Source organism: Poecile atricapillus, chromosome Z, assembly GCF_030490865.1.
Source record: "Poecile atricapillus isolate bPoeAtr1 chromosome Z, bPoeAtr1.hap1, whole genome shotgun sequence".
Lineage (NCBI taxonomy): Eukaryota > Metazoa > Chordata > Aves > Passeriformes > Paridae > Poecile > Poecile atricapillus.
In genome coordinates, this window is record NC_081289.1 from 108,296,427 (window position 1) to 108,315,924 (window position 19,498).

The following is a 19,498-nucleotide window of genomic DNA, read 5'->3' on the forward strand; positions in this document are numbered from 1 at the left end:
TACAGTTCCACTGACTGCATTTCAGGTTGGCAGCCTTTAGAGACAAGAAAAAAGCTAGCTTCCCAAGCTTTCATTCTGCTGTCACTGAGCTCAGAGCAGCTCCTGGGCCCAGTCATGATGACTGGACAAAATCTAGCAATGTTTGCAAAATACTTGCAAAAGATGCATTTCCAATAACCATCTTCAGTTAGAAAAAGTTCTCATGTTGTTGCTTTGCAATGTATCATCTGGTCTCTCTCATGTCATCAGAGATGATACTCTCCACAGCCCTCAATCCCCACCCCTCAGGGTTTTCTTCTTTTGCTTTCATTCCTTTCTTCATTCACTTTCTCACTGATTTTTTTTTTTCTCTCCATGACATCAGGAACCACTTCAAAGCCTGGTTGGGACTTTCCCCAGATAGACAAGAAATCACACTGTGCTTGTTTTTGTCATGCTTCCAGCAAAACTGAAATGAGTCCCACCTTCCTCATCACCACCAAGTATGACATCTTCAATCCCAGCAACTCCTACACAGCTCTGGGCTCCTATCTTAGTCCCTTCACACTCTTCTCTTTGTATTCAGAATATAATCAATCCTTCCAGTACAAAATTGGAAGAGGGAGTGATTTATTTTACCTTCTTTGGCTTACTTTCTCTTAGTTACACAGCAACATTTTCCTCTTTCCTCATCACAAATTAAGAAATTCCCTACCAGCACACCTTTTCTAGTCTTCTCCCTTGGACCTGAAGTCCTTGTTTTCTATATTTCCTTGCTTCTACTCCTCCTTCACACCCTTCACCACTTCTCAGCTCATCTTCTATATCATCAAGCTTGGGCTTTTTTGGTTGTTTTTTTTGGAAAAAGTACTCCCATCTGCCTCTGAAACTATTAACTGTGCTTCTCATTGTGCTCAGTGAATGATTTGCAGGAGGTTCACCTCCTCTTATTCTTATTCTTGGACTACTAGTCTTCTGACTACAGTCAACTTTGTGTATACCCAAAACCTTACTCAGCATAGTCTTGACCCATGACAGTTATTCCTTCTTACTTTAACATATCATTCAGCTTCTGTGCTTAGAATTTGGCTTGATTTACAGTTCAGAACTATTTGTTCTATCAAAACTGCCACTTGCTGACAATACAATTATTGAATTCCTTATAGTCTGTCTCAGAAAAAAGAAAATGGAATTTTGATGAAATATCATGAAATAGCAGTGAAGATGATGCTAGTATGTAGAATCTCCAACCACATGTACTGCTGTGTAAGACAAATCAAAGTTGATACAAAGAACTAGAAAACACTATATTGCAGAAAAGGAAAACTGAGTCTATTTGCTCTGCTTGCAATAATCACACAAAATCATGTGAAATTAATTTTCCGTATTTTTCCATCCTAGATCTATCATCTTATAGACCTTTTCTGCATTATTAGCAACCCCTTTTAGTGAAATTAAACAAGAGAAATTTGCCAGAACAGCAGTCACTTTCCAAAAAATGTGAATCATAAGAAGTGAAGCCTGTGTAGTATTTTAAAAATTGATGTATTTGGTCTATACTGGAAAAATTAAAACCATGAAGTTCTGCTAAATGATGCAGCAAACTATTTTGAGTTATATTTAAGGAAGACATTTATCTACCTGTAGCTGAGTAGCTATACACCAAAATAAGAATGCACAAGCATATGTGACCACAAATATGAATGTACTTGGACCCTTCAGTTGTGTAAAAAGGATTCATCAGTTCAGCCTACAACCTGTGTTGTGTCTACTACTGGCACAAGCAAAATAGCTTTTGCTGCACCCTTTGTGCATCACACACATATACACACACCAGCCAGTGGAGTCAGCTGCATCTGAAGTGCAGCTAAGGGCACCCACCCTCTGACATTTCAGCTCCTTAAACTCCCTCCTCCACAACATTTTTTGTAGCTAAGACAAAGAAGAATTGGTCCTGATTCATATCTTGTCCAGAGCAGGTTCAGAAGCAACCTTATTACGTGGGGCTCTTCTCTTACATTTTTTTAAGTCCTGCCATGTCTGAAAGCAGCAATACCACAAACCACTCATATTTCATTCCCTATTTAAGAAGCTGCTTAAGAATCACTCAAAGATGTCCCACTCAACCAGAATCCAGTATTACAGTGCCAAGGTTAATTGAGGAGCTAAAGGCCAAGATTAAGTTCCACCTGTTCTCTGGGAGGATTTAGTTTCCAATGTTACTTTCCCAGATGCACATGGAAGCTGACACAGCCAACCACAGGACCTCTGCCTACAGCTCTTCTCTTCCCAGAGAAATGCTGACCCCCATCAACGTAAATTAGCCTGATTCCTAACTACACTCATTTACTGGCAGAGCAGTTAAAGGGGCCATGGTGTAAAAAAACATTCTGGCTCATTGATCTTTCCATAATTTATGAAGGATGCTACAACCACATCAACATCTTTAGATACCAGTGATGCATTCTATGCAGCCTAGATCCTCTTCCCCTTCAAAAATATGTCTACTCAGCAAGGTACTACCTCAGTGTAAATCTTCAAGGTATTTCTTTGACTAAGTAACAGACCCTGAATTTTGAAGCTGCCACTGCAGATGAGAAGATTTTTAAATTTTCCCCCTCACATTGAAGCAAACAAATTTGCAACCAAGTTGCTGAACTGTAAGAACACATCTCATTAAAGCATTTACATAATATTGCTCACAATCCTGAATCTGAAAATTGCATTTTCAGAATTGGAACAAAGGAAAAAGGTTATCAGTAGCCACCCGCAATGGAATGAGTTGGAAAAAGACAGGGTACCTAACTAGCTAACTCTGAAGTACCCAATTAACATTAAAGTAATCTTGGAACTTCGGAGAACTGAAAGAGGCACTAGAAAACCCTCAGAAGCTCTATGCCCTTGCTCTTTAAAAACAGAATAAATGACAGGAATTAATTAGGTGTGCAGCGAGTATGGAAGCTCAATAGCAAGGTCACTGCTCCAAGGCCAGCTGGTGTGCACAACAGTGCACATGGACATCATTTTTTTACCAGTTGTGGCCAGTGAGAACAGTGCCTAGCTTTACATGTCATGCAGTCAAAAAGCCTGCTTGTAGAAGCATAGGTTGTACTTAGTAAAAACATTGTCCTGACTACTGGGAGCAAATTAAAATTTGTGAAAATTACCATGGCCACAAAACCTAACCATTTAAATCCTAGGTAACTGTGATTAATAGTGAATGTCTACTGTAGCATGAACACTTTTCAGAGAGCATGGGTGGGTAACAGTCAATTGCATAAAGACTGCAAACACATGGAATCCCTCTTCCTTTAGCATCAGGAGGGCACAAACTGTCAGCTCAGAACTGCCAATGTCAGCTCAGAACTGCCACAGGCAGCACCAGCAGGATGGCAGTAAAAGACAGTCTCCTCCCAGGATTATCAACTGCTCAAATTTGGCACTCTTGGGCTTGAGCTGTGCAACTGGACAGACATTTCCAGTCCCTACAGGAACATGCAGACTCTGACCTGAGCAACTATCCGAACACACCAAATGGAAAAGCAAATTATTTCTCCACAGCCTCAAGACACTATGGCTCAACAGCCTGAAAGCATAAATGTGCCTGAGCTGCTTTGTTGGTTTGCTGTCATGCTGCTCTTGTACTTGCCACAGGACCCATAGAGTATGCCATGTCCCAGACTCAGGTATGGCCTGCTTTGCCGAGGAGTGAAAGGTAGAATATTTCCTCTGATTCCTCTGCCTTTGTGAGAGATTACCTGGTGAACTGCACCCTAAGCCAGAAGACATTCCAAACTATTACTTTTCTAAAATAAAGACATGCACATATTTTATATTCTTCTTTACCAAAACAACAACAAACAGAATAAACAGTGCTTAATAAACAGAAAGGAAAGCTTCCCTTCCTTGTGAGTCTTCCTTTGTGCATCACAGAATGCAAGAACAGCCATGCTGGTCCAACCAAATGAAACATCTATTGCCCTGCTTCTGACAAGAGCCAAAAGCATCTGCCTGAGGGATTGCATTAGCACAGAGCAAGCACATACCAGAACATCTTTGCCACATCACATCACAAAGACTGCATGTGCCAGAGGTGATACCTTTGTGCTTAACAGCTGTATCTCTGAAACTCACAGCTGCTGGGCAAGCCCTGTGCCATCCACCTGACTCACAACCTGCACTCTTCAAGGCACCTTGGCTTTACTATGCCACTGGCAGTGGTTGGCAAGTTGACTTCTTGTGATGGCAGCAGAATAGTCTGCATTACTTTTTGTCTGGAGCACACTGGGAGAGGACACTGCAAAAGCAGATGCAATGCACAAGCTCCAGGCACTATGAGAAGCAGCTGCAACACCTGCCTAGCTGGCAAGCCAGCATTCAAAAACGCGGAAAGAGGAATTCAGCAGGGGAGGCTCTTTACTACTCTCCAGAATGACTGACAGCTGTGAGAGCTTACAGGGCTCCAAGATGGCCATGGGCAGAAATATTTAGCTTGTGGTAGCCACAAAGACAGGACTTGACCTTTTAATTCGAATGTTTTAATTTGACCTTCAAGCTACAAGAGAGGCATTCAACAAATGCACAACCGCATCAGAGCCAGCTGAAGACAGAAAACATGGGTAGCTCATAGTGCATATCCCCACATGCCACAGGAGAAGAACAGATAACAGCGCAGTTTCAGATACTGTCTGACAGAACACTGCAATGGCTCTCTCCAAAAAAGCAAGGGATGTCAACACGTTCTGGTTCAGACTCTTGTGCAAAAAGGAATGTTATTACAAGGTACACTTCTGTTGCTGTCTGTTTCTACAAGTCACAGAAATACAACTTTCTCAAAGGGCACAAACCTCTCTTGGAAGGCGTTTGGTAACAAATATTTCAGCTGCAGCTCCTATGCCTGAGAGCTCCAATGTGAAATAAAGGGTTCTGGTAACTCAATTCACTACTTTTTAAGGAATGTTTTTCTCCCAGTTTGAACTACTCACATCTACTGACCAGAACTAAAGTTAAAATTTCTCCTACTTTAGGGGCTGGCCTGTCAAATGTGGAGGCAAATCCATGATCACACTCCTCCCAAGGGTTACAAATGGACTCCCTCCAGCTGCAGATGCTTACACATATGATCTGCAGAAGAGTTGTGGCAGTACAGAAATTCTGCCACAACTGTCATCTTCTTACTTAGGAAAATTATGCCTTTAAAATCCAAAATAGCTATGAAGGGAAAGGCCTGAGTTCTCAGACAAGCCAGCTCTGCAGTACCATACCATCAACACTCAGAGCAGGCAAGAGGCAAAGGGGCTGGTAGAGGGAGGAAGACCACAGTCATGACTGGCTTGCCAAAGTGCCAAGAAGTGAAACTTCATGACCAGAATCATAGAACAGTTTGGACCAGAAGGGGACTTAAAGATCACCTGGCTTCCAACTGTTTGCCATGGGCAGACTTTCACTGTCCCACACTGTTCCAAGCCCCATCCAACCTTGCCTTAAAGACTTCCAGGGATGAAGCATCCACAACTTCTCTGGGCAACCTGTTTCAGTTGCCTCACCACTCTCAAAGTAAAAAATTTCTTCCTAATGTCTAAACTTAACCTACACTCCTTCAGTTAGTTCACATACTTCCTTATGCGTCAGGAAAAGGTGAAGGACGTTTTTATAAATACTTCTTGTATGTTTACTTTACTACACCTTGTGCTCCAGGGTATTCAGCCATGCCGGACAGTTGAAGGAACAGTGCATTTGACACCATGAATAAAACTGATGTAGGCTAAATAGTAGTAACTAGATAGTTTGTCCATTTTACTTCGATATAAAGGATCCTGTTACAGTGCTCCCTCTCTGACCTCTTTTTCAAGAAGGTTCAAAAAATCAAACAGAGCAAATTAGAAAGACTCTCAATCCTGCCCTAATTTTTGTTTTTTCCAATTTCAAAGATAGATGTCATTTTCCTAAATCTGGTTTCTCATTTCCACACTAGCAGTGCCATCAAGTTTTCCTGGTTTCTGCTATTGGCAAAGCAAACAGTTCTAAATGGGACAAAATAGGTCAGAGCACAAAACAGAAAGAATGACAGATTCTCCTTTAACAAGGCAATTCTGATTTTTGTGCAGAATACATAAGAGGTATCAGGACAAAATGGACTTTGAGGGCAGCAAAAGTGTTCGTTCATTTAGAATGACTATTCCTATGTCACTCATGATCCATATATGGAGGAAAAAATATTTTTAAAAAATGTCTTATTATATGTAACACACTATTCTGATCCTTACACTGGATTATCATCCAGCCTGAGGACTGTATATAAACCCAACATTTTAAGTATATAAATGTGAAAGGCTGGAACATTAGCCACTGTGAGGCAGAGAGGCATACTCATATTGCACCAGTGACGAAGCACAGGGAGGTCCAGTATCTCCACGAAAACAACAATTGAGAAGAGTTGTGAGTCACCTGGAACAAGTGTGCTTGGCTACCCACAAAGACACTGGCTACAGTGAATTAACAGCTAATGTACAGTGCTGATCCCAGGCTATAGATATTCTGGAAGACGCTAAACATGTGTCAGAGTGTGTGTGTCAAAAAGAGATAAAAAAGGACCTATTTGTTCAAATTATAAATTCTTACTTGAATTTTTTCCCAGAACTGAAGTAAAACCTGAAGTGTTTCTTTTACTAGATATTCAAGCTTGACTACATTTTGTCTTGATTTTCCTTAATTATTCTACATTTTGTACTTCTTCATTGCTTCCTAAGAAGCAATAGCACTGCTGCAGTAATGGCTTTACAGAATTTCTTGTTCATTCTGAAAGAAGAAACACCATCAACATCATCAGCTCACCCTGCTTTGTGCTGAGTGTGGGACTAGGCACTTGCAGAGTGCCTGTCAGCATCTGCCGTTCTGTGGAAAGTCAGTTCAACTGGCCCAGCCTTCAGGAGGAGCCTCTGCTGCCAGTCACTTCCATATTAGCCTTTTTCCTAATTGATAGATAGATAGATAGATAGATAGATAGATAGATAGATAGATAGATAGATAGATAAACAGATGATAATAAAGGCCAGCTTTCTTGTTCTTTAGTAATTTTCTTTCTTTCTGATTCACTGGCTTCTATTTCATCTGATTACTTCTTCACTTTGATCACAGGTAAACTTACCATTATCATGATATACTTTCTCTCTACCTTCTATTTCTCTCATCCTCTTATTTCCTCCTATATTCCATCTCACTTCATTCTAAAATTCTCTATGGACTAATCCACAATTTGCCCTCACAAAGTAACACACTCCCAAAATAGCATGACCTGCATATGGGCAAGAAGTTCATAAAGCAGGTGAGAATTCACCCTTTGAATACAACAAACCAAAGGAGAAACTCTAGGCTCTGTAAAATGAAGACCTGTGAAGCAAATGTGGATGTAGACTGAACATGGGGTTGGGACTCTGCAGTTTAAACTTCTAGAACTGTCTTATTCTTTCACTGCCTTGAACTAGGAGCTCTCCTCTTTCTGTATGCCTCGGCCCATACCAAGGTAGAGCCTTAGCAACCATAATTTTCAGCTCTCCTAATTTTTACTGTATCCATGCCTTCTCTTCAATCCCTTTGCATTTCATCCCTAAGCTGTCCTCTACTCAGCATCTCCCCAGTGCTCCATTCAACTTCATGCACACCACATACCTGTGCATTCTTTCATCCCATCACCTCCTTCTTTTAGGGGGAGGGGGAATGAGATATAATAGGTACTTGTTTGCACTTGCCTTCCATATTTTTTACTACTAATGGCCATGAGGTCTCAGATAATTTTCCTTTGTTCATAATATCAGTGTTAATAATACCACCATAGTAGTCTGAATCATCTAAAGCTCTAAGCAAGCTAATAACTCCTTTTCTCCCTCAATCATTACCACTGCATTTACATTTTGCAATAAAAGCAGATCAGAGTCAAATGCACCACTGCATCATTAAATTCCCCAGTTCAGATTTGAGCTGTCTTCATAAATCTTGTGTTAAATTATGAGGCATCATCTACCAGCTTGTTCCTATTACAGAAACAGCTGCATTCTTCTATGGTATCTTGCACTTTAGGATTGGACTCAGGAAACCCAACAGCAGACCAAAACAGACACCTGAGATCTAGAGATCAAATTTTATATAAGTAACAATAATGGAACTCTAAAAATGTCTAACAGTATGCTCTGATACAGTGACACAGACCCAAACCAATGCAATAAACAGAGGTCTTTTATTTACTGAAACACAAGAGGATGGTAGCTTAAATGTTTTAAGATCTTTCTAAAATCCTTTACATGGAATTACCTTCATGGATCAGTTAATACAAACTCTCATTTTTTCACATTTTTATAGAAATTTGCTTCTTAAAAGTAAGGTACTTAGAATCATTAACAACCGTATCTCCCGAATGTTCATGTGGTAAAGCAATATTACAGCAGCCATTAACAAGTGATGCACCTAAGACAGACAATTTATATGATTGGCCCATGATTACAGGGACTGGAATGTTAGTGTCAAACAATAAAAAAAGCTCCTTGTGTGTGGTTCAGAATGAGCAATAACACCATTGTCTTTACATTGTCTACTCACTAAAAATACTGCAGATTTTAGCACATTAATTTTTCTCTATATCTGATTTACAACACTGACTCACATGAATTGATCCCCCTTTTATATCCTGCTCATTGACTAAGTAATGGAATGTTCTAAAGGTATTAAAGGATTGACACCCACAGAATTGGCATTTGGGTAGGTATAACACAGCACAAAATCACTTCTATAGGTAAAAGTGGAAACTAAAAAAGCTCATTATTTCACTGACTTGCTGAAAGTCAAGCAGAAAATGCATTCCCAAGCTACAAACTTGATCTTCTAATGATTTGTCTGAAAAGGCAAAATTGTAATCATTACTGCTACAAAGCTTAGTATATAAGAATTTGAACACTAGGGCATACTTGTCAAACTGCAGATCTTTGCTGACTATGCAAAGCTTTCATTTTGCAGTTGTTTTAGAATTAAAAGTATTTCTATTTTAACTGCATTTCACTTTTCTCCTACTCTATAAGCAATAGCCCAATTGCTTAAGCAAGACATGTGATACATGGGTTAGCAATAAACACAAAAATTCTCCCTTTTCCCACATCAATAATTCAAACTACTCAGCATCATCTAAACACTCCGAAATCCTAATTCTTCAGTCATCAATGTGAATGAAACAGAGGGATTTTTTTTTTTTAATCCCTTGCTATCAGCCCCTCTCAGACAACAAGGTGAAGTCAAGAAAAATGTATTAAAGCAGAAAAACTAATGACCATTTGCTATATGTTTACAGACAAGTAAGACATAAAAGATCTTTGCAGACAGCCCTTAAGTAACACATTCCAACACAACCAAAGGAACATGCAAAAGTCTCAGACAGTAAGGTACTCTACTTTCACCTGGATTGTATTTAAAGTCATGTAAACATGATTGTTTGGGTAAATGAGGGTTAAAATCACTCATTATGTTATGTCATTGTGTCAGAAGGACAATTCTGGTTTGTAAGGAGACTCTTACCATGCTTTTGTACAGTGTTTCTTGCCCAAACTAAAATAGGGTAAGACAACAGAAATATGCTGCAACTGAAATGAGTTCCATGCTGCTTTCCGCTGTACCATCTTTTGGACCAAAGCTCAAAAAGTTATAAGTGGTTACAAGCAAGTAAAATATACTGAACTGTAACACAATGAGAAGTATTCCTGTACTATCAGTGTACTTCTGTTGGAATAACCAATGTTTTTATTTAAAAAGTTTTCAAGGATGTTCATGGCCCATACATTAAATGAATAACTTGAGAGAAAAAGCTATCAAGAAGCAGGACAAAGTATCCTGTTTGGACTTTGGCAGGCAAATTCCATGGGTGTGTTCCTAATTTTTGATCAGCTTGATGAAAAAGAACAGTATTCTCATGACAGTCCAAATTAAATTAAATTAAACTTACACTCCAAAAAGTCAACAAGCAGCTAGGAAAAACTTTAAGGAAATGTAGTATTTTGGGGTGTTTGTCCTAAAAGAGATACAATTTTCTTTCCTAGATTAACCACACGATCTCATTCATTTCTGTACACTGATCTGCACGGACTTGCAATGCTTGAACGGGGTGAAGAATTCATAGTCAGGACATATATTTAGACACGGGAAGTAGTTCTGAGAGTGCCTGAGGAATGGGAAGCACCTTTCAAAGCATGACATTCAAGCCCAGAGACACAAGAAGATTGTTGGCATTGCCTAAATACAATGCGAATTTCAGACTGTTCCCTTACCTTTGCACTTTGCACGCAGCTCAAGGCACTGACAGAGACTTCATACAAGGTGTGAAAGCTGCGTACAATGTTTCATACAATATATGAAAAAAATCCCTCCCACCCCACATGGAACAATTACACGTTTCCCTCTATTTCTGTCGGTTTCTATCTGTTAACTTAAAACACAGAAGACACTGCTTTGGTTAAGAGTGGCTTCTCTTTCCTTTCTGATTTTAGTAAAACCTATACAATCTCCATTTATCTCTATCAGTAAAACTGCTTTGATAGTACTCTTGTCCCTGACTATCCACCTCCAGATTCCCCAGGAAGCAGGGAGTACTAGGGATATTGTCTTGTCATTGGAATAGGAACAGTTGATATAATCAAAAATGTTTCCATCCTTTTAACTCAATCATGCTATTTTGAAGTTTATCCACCAATTTATCTTTCATCAGTTTTCTTTATACTTCCCTCCATGCTTAGTGGCATGATAACATCTGCAAACTGTGTACTGGGCTGGTTGTGCTGCAAACCATTCAGTTACTTCCATCACTATTCAACATGCAAAGTAGAATAAAACAGGATTAGAATCACTCTTCCACAAATCCTCTCAGGGAGTTCACAAACGATCCCTTGTCCTCTCTATTCCAGTTCCCTTGTTATTTTTCAGTTTCATAAGCTGGTTAGATGGAGTCAGAAATAAACACAAAACAGTAAGAGCTGTCTTGGCAGCCTCCAGTGAATTCCACCATAAGCATTTTCACATCCCACAGCAAGCAAGCAAGCAGGCAAGCAAGCCAAGGTGTTTCGTAAGAGCAACCCACAAGTCTTAACAAACGCATTTATGAAATTAACTGAAGCTTTCACTATTTATGCTACAGCATCTTGCAAGGTCTAAAAACCTCACCTCCAGATCCAAGCAACCAAAAGCAGCTTTTCATACAAAGCTGTTGTCATTAGGCCCTGTATAAGAAGGTGTTTAAAATGTACACAAGCAGCAAAATAGAGAATTATGTTCCACCAATTATTCTGATTGATTTTGCTGTGGAAGTCTGAAGTCTAGCACAACATGAGAGTTTTTTGTACTAACCCTATTTTAAGACTCTTCTAGCACAGATCACAGATCTGTTCTGTACTAATACTGTTCCCAAAACCAATCATTAGAAACTGTAATCTCCTCTAGCTCTGAAAGACAGAGTAAAAAAAATTAAGGCAAGAATTAAAAAAACTGCTTCCTACAGTATAATCCAAGTTCAATCAGAATACAGAACATCCCAAGAAAAGTGTTTCCAAATGCTTTGCATTTCTCTTGAGGAGAAATTTGTCCTCCTCACCTCTAAAAACACTATATTACTACAGTCCGGAAAGGTAACTGAGCAAAATGAACATATCCCAAGTTATTCTCTTACCTTATATATACCAAATGATTAGAGAAAAGTAAAATTAGGGATGTTATTTTTATACAACTCTTCAACAGACCTTGATGACATATTGATCAATACTGCCAAAGAACTGGAAGTTCCCAGAGGACCTGGTGCTCCTTATTGCAAAGACTGGACACTTTTCTGCTCCATTCAGTACTGGGGAGAAGTTATCAGGGTGAGCTCTGTTGGCAGCCTCTGCATGTGCAGTACCTCCAGGCATGGGCAGCTCTAACACAGCCATAGCTCAGACACACCTGCCTGCTCCACCTCTCTTTCTGGGGACTCGGTCACTGTCAGTCCCACACTCCAACCATGCTCAAACTGTCTAAGCACAGAACTCAGCAAAGACACGAGTTTAGGAAGTGGGCAGATGATGCCCATGTAAAAGATCGGATAAACTGACATTTAAAAGTAGGAGGCATAAAACAATGTCTACAGAAGCTGCAGATGCCTGCTCTGAACCCAAACAAGATGAAAATGTCATCCCTTACATAAAGATACTTCCTACGGGACACACAGTTACGTTAGCCTATATACACTTTTTTTTTTCTGATTTTCCATGGAACATTTCTTCCAAATACATGGTTACATGAAAAATACCATTGGTGACAGTTTGACTGCTCCAATTATTGAACGCTTACTTTGTTTTTTCCAAATTGGTTGCTGAAGAAGGGTGCATAGACATTTAATGATAGGGTGTCTGAGCGACCATGTTGTGTTCTCAGAACACAAGAGAAAAAGAAGCACAGTCTTTTGTGCATTTCTGCCTGATGTAACTCAGGAGGTTACTTCTTATGAATGTAAAAATCATCATGAATTTTGGGGAGGATGTTTAAATCTTGTTTTACACATATTTTCCACGGAAATCTGCATATTTTGCTCATTCCCATTTCCCTACAGAGACTGTTTATTAAACTACCACTATAGCACACTGTATATGAAGTTTGGATTAATTTTGCTCTAACTGAATTAAATTGCAAATGTCTCAGAATACTCAGGTAGCTGAGTTGACCCTTTTACTCACAAATTCCAAGATACACATCTAAATGTATTGATCAATAATGACTTAAAAAAACCGTTCTCTTCATGCTTACCTTATTTTCCTCATGTTCAAATACACCAGATTATTTACTTTCATATTTCAATTCTTAACATATACTTACAATGCAGGTTTTTCAGAGAAGGCAATATTTTTCTTCTTAGCCCAGGTATTACATTATCTATTTATCTAATCTCAAGACTTTAAATATTGTTTTAATATAAATTCAGTAATACTGATAATGATAAAAGGAGAGAGTGTTTCTGTACTTTGGACTATGGATTGATGCAGATGGTGAATCTGAGGTGTGAATGCATGCTTTGGAAAAATTTGAGGTCCACTTAAGGGACAGATGAAAGTTACTCCTTCCTCATAAAGAACTCAAAAGTTATTTGTAACTCACAGTGACATTTCACCATTAGAAATAAAATAAATAATATGTATGAGGTTGCCGCCTTTTTGTAATTTCATATAGTCATTTCCGTGAAATCATATTCTTATTAAAATATGATACACATGGACAATTTTGCAACAAATAACTACTCAGGTCAAACTTACTGATTAGGCAAGAGCACTATTTTTGTGAGAGGAGCTGAATCTGAAGATACCAAAAAACAAGTAGCTTCCCAGAAGGTAACTTAACACTACAACACAAAATAGAACTTTGTGCATTCTCCCTCAGGGTAGGATTTCCTTCCTACTTTTTTTAATAATGTGTGTTGAAATATTTAATGCATATTTTGAAAAACCTAACAAGTATTCAGCTTTAAAGAGCTAACATCAAACAATTCTCACTGTCCCTCTCAATCAGCTTCCACCTACTTCAGCGCTCTAAATGCAATTCAAAAAGCCTCGAACACAAATAAAATTTAGGCTGAACTGCTCAGTCACAGACTAGCCTTCTGCCAAAACTCTGCAGCTCAGTCCTGCTGACTTCATGTTGCTATTCAGAATATTTCACAATGTTCTCTGTTAATGCTACCCCAAACAGCAGACACTCTGTCGTATTGGAAGGAGGTAAGAGACAAGATTACCATCCCAGCGCCAACTAAGTTTCTGTTCTGCTCAAATCCCATTTGTTTCATGAAATCTACTCTAAACAGAATACAGGAACACGCAATACAGAGTAGATATCTCTAAAAAGAACACTTATGAAGAGCATGCAAACATTACTAAAATATACATTCAAGTGGTACTGCATCATAAGCACATTTGAGAAGAAGGACATGAGATTAACAGGAGTCTACCACAAGATTACTTACCATGTTCTCCACAGACCCTCATCTATGTATCTTAAGAACAAATACTCATCTCCTTTAGCACACAGCAAAGCATCTTCTAGGTTTCTCAACAAGACAGCAAGCTTTTTTTTAATTTTCTCTTTCAATTTCTCTCTCTTTTTTTTTTTTTAATAGATTTTCACACACATCATCAGACACAGATTGATGATACCAGTAAAAGAATATAGTAATGGAGTTGTTGCAGGTAGCTCTGTGCTACACACAGCTCCATCTGGCTGTAAAATACATTAATTAATAAATGAAGGGCTGAGATTTCCCCCTTCCACAGGGACACGAGTACTTGCTGCTCTTCTTGCTCCAGATGATGTTCCCCAAGAAGCACAAGAAAATGCGTCTCTCAGAAAGCACCACTGTGACAGGATCCACAGCAAATGCACCTTCTGCTCTTGTCATTGCTTCCCCTTCACCTTAATGGGACATTGCAGTATTGTCTGAAGTACCTCTTACATACAGCACAGATTCTCATCAATCAAACTTGCAACAGAATAAATTTAATTTCCTGTCTTCCTCCTACCTAAAATGACTTGAGAAATATGTTACTCCAGGAATTGCCTCAGGGGGCTTTGAAGCAGAAGGCAGAGAAATGGTATTTATCCTAAGAAGAAAACAGAAGTAGAACTGTTTGTTCCAAAATTCTACACTCTGTCTACACCTATCTCTGCCCTTACTTACCTGATGAATAAACAAAATGTTAAATGTAGCGGCATTTAATATAGCTGTTTTGACTGCTCCCGGTTCAGCAGACAACAGTCTCAGCTCATACAACCCACAACAATTCTGAAATGTGTAAAACCAACTCTGCTTACCTTTCATCCCAAACTTAGAGTGTCTTCCAAACTTCAGAATAATGAGGGTTATTACTAATCCAGTGCACACCAGTGCTGCAATTCCCACCACAACATACACCTAAAAAAAAAAATGAGGACAGAAATAGAACTGTTTGTTTTGGTTTTGTGTCTTCAAAGACATCCAGCATACATTCAAATTAATCCAGTTATGAAAAAGAGATTAATTTCAACTGGAAAACATTTGCACTTAGATCAAAGAATACAGAAAACAGACACTTGTTGAGGTTTCTTCTGTTCTGCAGAGAACAGAGATTAAGACACTTATGAGAACTTTTTCAACATCCTACACACTCAAGGCAGGTGGGAGGGAGTGTACATCACCCTTTTTCCTTCCAGCAGACTGGCATGTTAGAAGAAAACACATAAGAACAGCACATAGGAAAAAAGAATTTACTGTGGGGATGGTTGAATACACATATAAATTACCTAGAGTGGCTGTGAAGGCTTCATCTGGAAATGCAAAAACCAGAGAGGACACAACCATAAAAACCATACGGGCCCTGCTTTAATCAGGAGAGGCTGGGCCGGAGGACTTTCACAGGTCCCACCTTTACCACCTTGGCAGTCCAATGACTGTCATCAGAGGAGACAAGACTGACTTGGATCCTCTCAATTTTTAACACACTGTCCCAACAGTCTGCTCTCTGATTAATGACTGCACACCCTTGTAGACTTGTTGCTGCTTTGGAGAGTCACCAATGGAAGGAGGCTGCAATGTCAACCAGGCTGGTAACCAACCACCAGTTTCCAACATTTCAGTTCAGGAAAGCATGAGACACAAGGCAGCAAAGGAGGAGGCCCACCAGTTCAGCCACTTGTACTGAAATCTATCACAAGCCATTTAATCAAAAACCTCTATGAAATCATGTCTTAAAACATACAGTTAGATTTTGAAAATTCATTGCAGCATATCACCTCTCTAACATGGAAGTGACTCGAGGACGGGTATTCAACCAACAATCTTCAAATTACCTTGGAGGTCTTTTTTTTGTAAATGAAGATTTTCGCTCCTTGACTAAAAATTAGATGTAAAGTGTTAGGCTAAAAAAATTACAGTTACATCATTCAGAAAAGCAAGACACAAAACAGTGGTTTTACTTGAACTAAAAAGTGATTCACTCATTCAAAAAATATGAGGGAAGGACAAGAGTGGGGAGCACTGATTTTATTTTTCATCCTTTTTTTGTTTCCAGAGCTTTGATCACAATACAGGAATAACTACAGTTTTATGATAGGCCAGAGTGTCTGCAATTTTGTAAGTTGTAGAGTCAAAAAGATCACAAAGATCATAGAGCAGGAAACAATGCTTATACTTACAGTGATGCTATCTTCATTCTCTTTGTTGGAAACATCCGTTGAAGTGATTTGATTACTATTATTTGTGGCATCTCCAAGATCATTAGGTGTGGTTTCATACTCTTAAAAAAGAAAAATATGTTGCTTTTATCACTTCATAATTTTGATGGGGAAATGGTTTTCTACATTATTTCTGCTCTGTAAGATGGTAAGACCGCAATCAACTTTAGGAATTTAAGCTTTTTGGACACAACTCAAAATTGTTAAAAAAGCTGGAATATTTTGGGGGTAATCACTGTGGCGTGTAATTGAACAAAGGTGCTGTGACTGGCAAATGTGAAAAAACCCCAATGTATATCATAATGTGTATCCCTACAGGAAACACTAGAGTTAAATGAGAACTCTATCCATAGAACTACTTTCATGTGCTTCTGACTTCCCATTAAAAATGAAAGACTGCCCTCTGTACTGAACTTCACCAGCCTTGTATTCAGTCAAATATAGGACAGTCTTAGAAATTAGCTTGAGCACTTTTGATTTGCTCAGAACAACTTGGCAGATGGGTTTCAAGCTATCTTACTAATATCAAATGTGAAATAGCTGTTTTCATTTGTTTAATACATAATTTAAAAAACAAACATGTTATATGCACAGAGTTTACAGTTTAGCATTGCTACCATACAGCTAAACTATTAAAAATTAAAGTGCCTGAGATGGTATGAAGAAATTTGATTGATTTATCAAAATAGTTCCACTGACATGGCTGCAGGGGCAAAACCAGGACTACTCCATACAAAGAATGATCATGGCTCAATTATTTCTAAGAACTTTAAAACAAAATACAGATATTTACAGTCCATAATTTCCTGGGAAAAAAAAAAAAATCAAATGAGAGAAAAATAGTTTAAGTGTTATATAGATATATGAAGTTAAGCTAAAAATGCATTAAAATAAAATTTTAAAATGCATTTATTTTATTATTACATCTTCCAGATGTATTTTATTGTAATTTATTATTACATCTGTGAACACACATAACATTTTAATTTCACGATTGTAATGTATGCAGATGAAAGAAACGAAGGGCAATAACTGTGCCTATTATAAAATACACCTCCAGCATAGTAATTTAAGTTTGAAATTAAATGGGTATTTCTTTACATGCTTCGTTAAAATCAGTGCCATAAGCCTGCAGATGAAATCTTAAATGTGAATTTGAACAAGCTCTTGCTAACTATATTGGCAGGATCATTTCTGTGCAAGGAGTTCCAGCTGAGCAAGAACAGGGAGGGCTTGCACCTAAGCACTATTCTCCTTTAGCTCCCAAGGCCAGTTTGGAGAGCTCAGCTGGCAGTGTTAGTAAGAAGTTGCACTGGGCTTTTGATCTTCAGGCATGCAAGGACATATTTGCTTTCTGCAAAGCACTTTCAGGCTGCAGATTTTTTTTTGGTACAGGAAGCTGTCAGCTACCTCTGGCACCAGTGCTACAGTCAGCACAGTCAGGATGTCTAAACAACTCACATAGTCTATTTTGGCTCTAAACTATGCATGCCAAAAGACAGGACTCTTTCAAGACAAAATACGTATTAAATATATACAGCTTTCAAGAGAAAAAAAATAATTTCCTCATCTTGTACCATTTGAATTTCTCCAACTCTATACTGCATCTCTGTGTGTGTAGTTTATCACGCAGCAAGGTGAGCAGCAGCAACAGGAGAATGGACAGCATTCCTTGCTCATCCAGGTAGCACAATAACTGCCTGAATGGCTCACCTGCACAAGCAGCCTAGACTACCAGACAAGGTTCTGTGCTGACCATCTGTCACTGTGAGTACATCTTTTGCCAGAGCAGAGGAGAAGACTTCTACCTCATTATTTGCAGGCAAAGCCTGCTTTATAACAAGTACTTCAGTCTAAAAAAATTTGGCTTCCTTTACAATAAGCTGGGAAAAAATTCACAAAGATGGTTTTGGTCAACCCTATCTTTATGATTGATTTATAATACTAACATATAAAACAAATATTTAGAGCTTTTGCTGCTCTGACTATGTAAAACAAAGTTTGAAGAAGGAAATTTTTTGCCCCCAATTTCACTTGTAAATAACCACTGATGCTATTTATAGTTCTGTTTATGCTCATGCCTGTTATAAACTACTAGAAATCACACCCTGGAGGGCTAATGAGAGCCACAGGTCTGCTCTGTGAATCCTCTCAATGCACTTCTGTATTAAAATGGGCAAGAGCTAAGGTAGGCTACCTTGGTATGCTGACATTGCTTTCTGTCTAACTGTGGCTCATTTGCATTTGAGACACTGCCAGATCTTCAAAGCCCCTTGAAATCGATGAATCAGGCAAGGAAAATACACGTGACAGCTATTCAGCCCAAGCCGAACGATTTGAGTTAAACAAATTCCTGTTCAATTCACTATGAAATCCTGACATAGACACTGAGCACTCCTGCAGACAGGGTCACGCCTTTTGACTCATGCTAGGTAAAGCTCATATTGCTTTAGGGCCAGGTTCCCTGGTGCTCTGTACCTCATGCAGCCACCAGTGACTAATAACAGCTGTGGTGATTAGCAGCTGACGCTGGCCAATATTTTACACAGTACACACAGCAGCACAAACACATCAACACTGGGGGGTCACTCCGCACAGTCATTCTGGAGTATGGCGCATACTGGGGCAGGTTGTCTCTCTCACGTTCACAACCACATTTTCATGACATGAAAATAAGAACTCAGAGCCAAAGGAGCTGGCTTTGCATTCAATGTCCTGCTCAGACCCACGTTTATTTCTCTCAGTTAACTTCCAGATTGGGTCACGACAGCATTCTCTGTCTTTTCCAAGAGGTGCCACAGAGCTGAGCCAGAGGCACAAGCGACTGCTCCACACTTGTGGCAAGCACCCATGCAGGCAGGACTCGCCTCGTCAAACTCAATGTCATGCAGCCTGATGTCACCTCATCAGATCTTCTGATTTCTGTTGTATGTTTGAAACACTTTACAAAAACATTTGAAAATCACCTCACATCACAAGGACAGCAGTTTCAAACAGCAGGAAGAACAGCCAGGAATAAAGAGGAAGGTTGCCTTCATCAGGACTAGGCCTGCAGGCTGTGATCTGCTGGCAAAACTCAAAGTGCACACCTCAACAGAAACCCACTCAGGTCAGTCAAAGCACAGCACCCACATGGCCAAAGCCATACACAGGTATCAGGACCTTGACAAAAAGCTCAGAATCAATATCTTCATGCATACAGCTTATATAATACAACACATGAACAAACTATGCAAACCATCCCCACTTTCCCTTTCTCCTCCAA

At 39.1% G+C, this 19,498-nt stretch overlaps 1 protein-coding gene across 7 annotated transcripts in view; it reads right to left on the bottom strand.

Annotated features, from left to right (window-relative positions):
* Positions 1 to 19,498, bottom strand: part of NTRK2 (neurotrophic receptor tyrosine kinase 2) — a 194,116-nt gene that overhangs the window by 124,581 nt on the left and 50,037 nt on the right. For 4 of the 7 annotated variants that reach the window (XM_058827381.1, XM_058827387.1, XM_058827385.1 and 1 more), the window contains exons 10-11: positions 16,195 to 16,295; positions 14,836 to 14,935 (exon numbers count right to left, since the gene is read on the bottom strand). In XM_058827381.1, the coding sequence (XP_058683364.1) occupies positions 14,836 to 14,935; positions 16,195 to 16,295 (201 nt within the window). Of the gene's footprint in view, positions 1 to 3,155; positions 3,176 to 14,431; positions 14,625 to 14,835; positions 14,936 to 16,194; positions 16,296 to 17,480; positions 17,516 to 19,498 lie in introns of those variants that run through there. The other 3 variants (XM_058827383.1, XM_058827382.1, XM_058827386.1) reach the window with 3 other exon arrangements.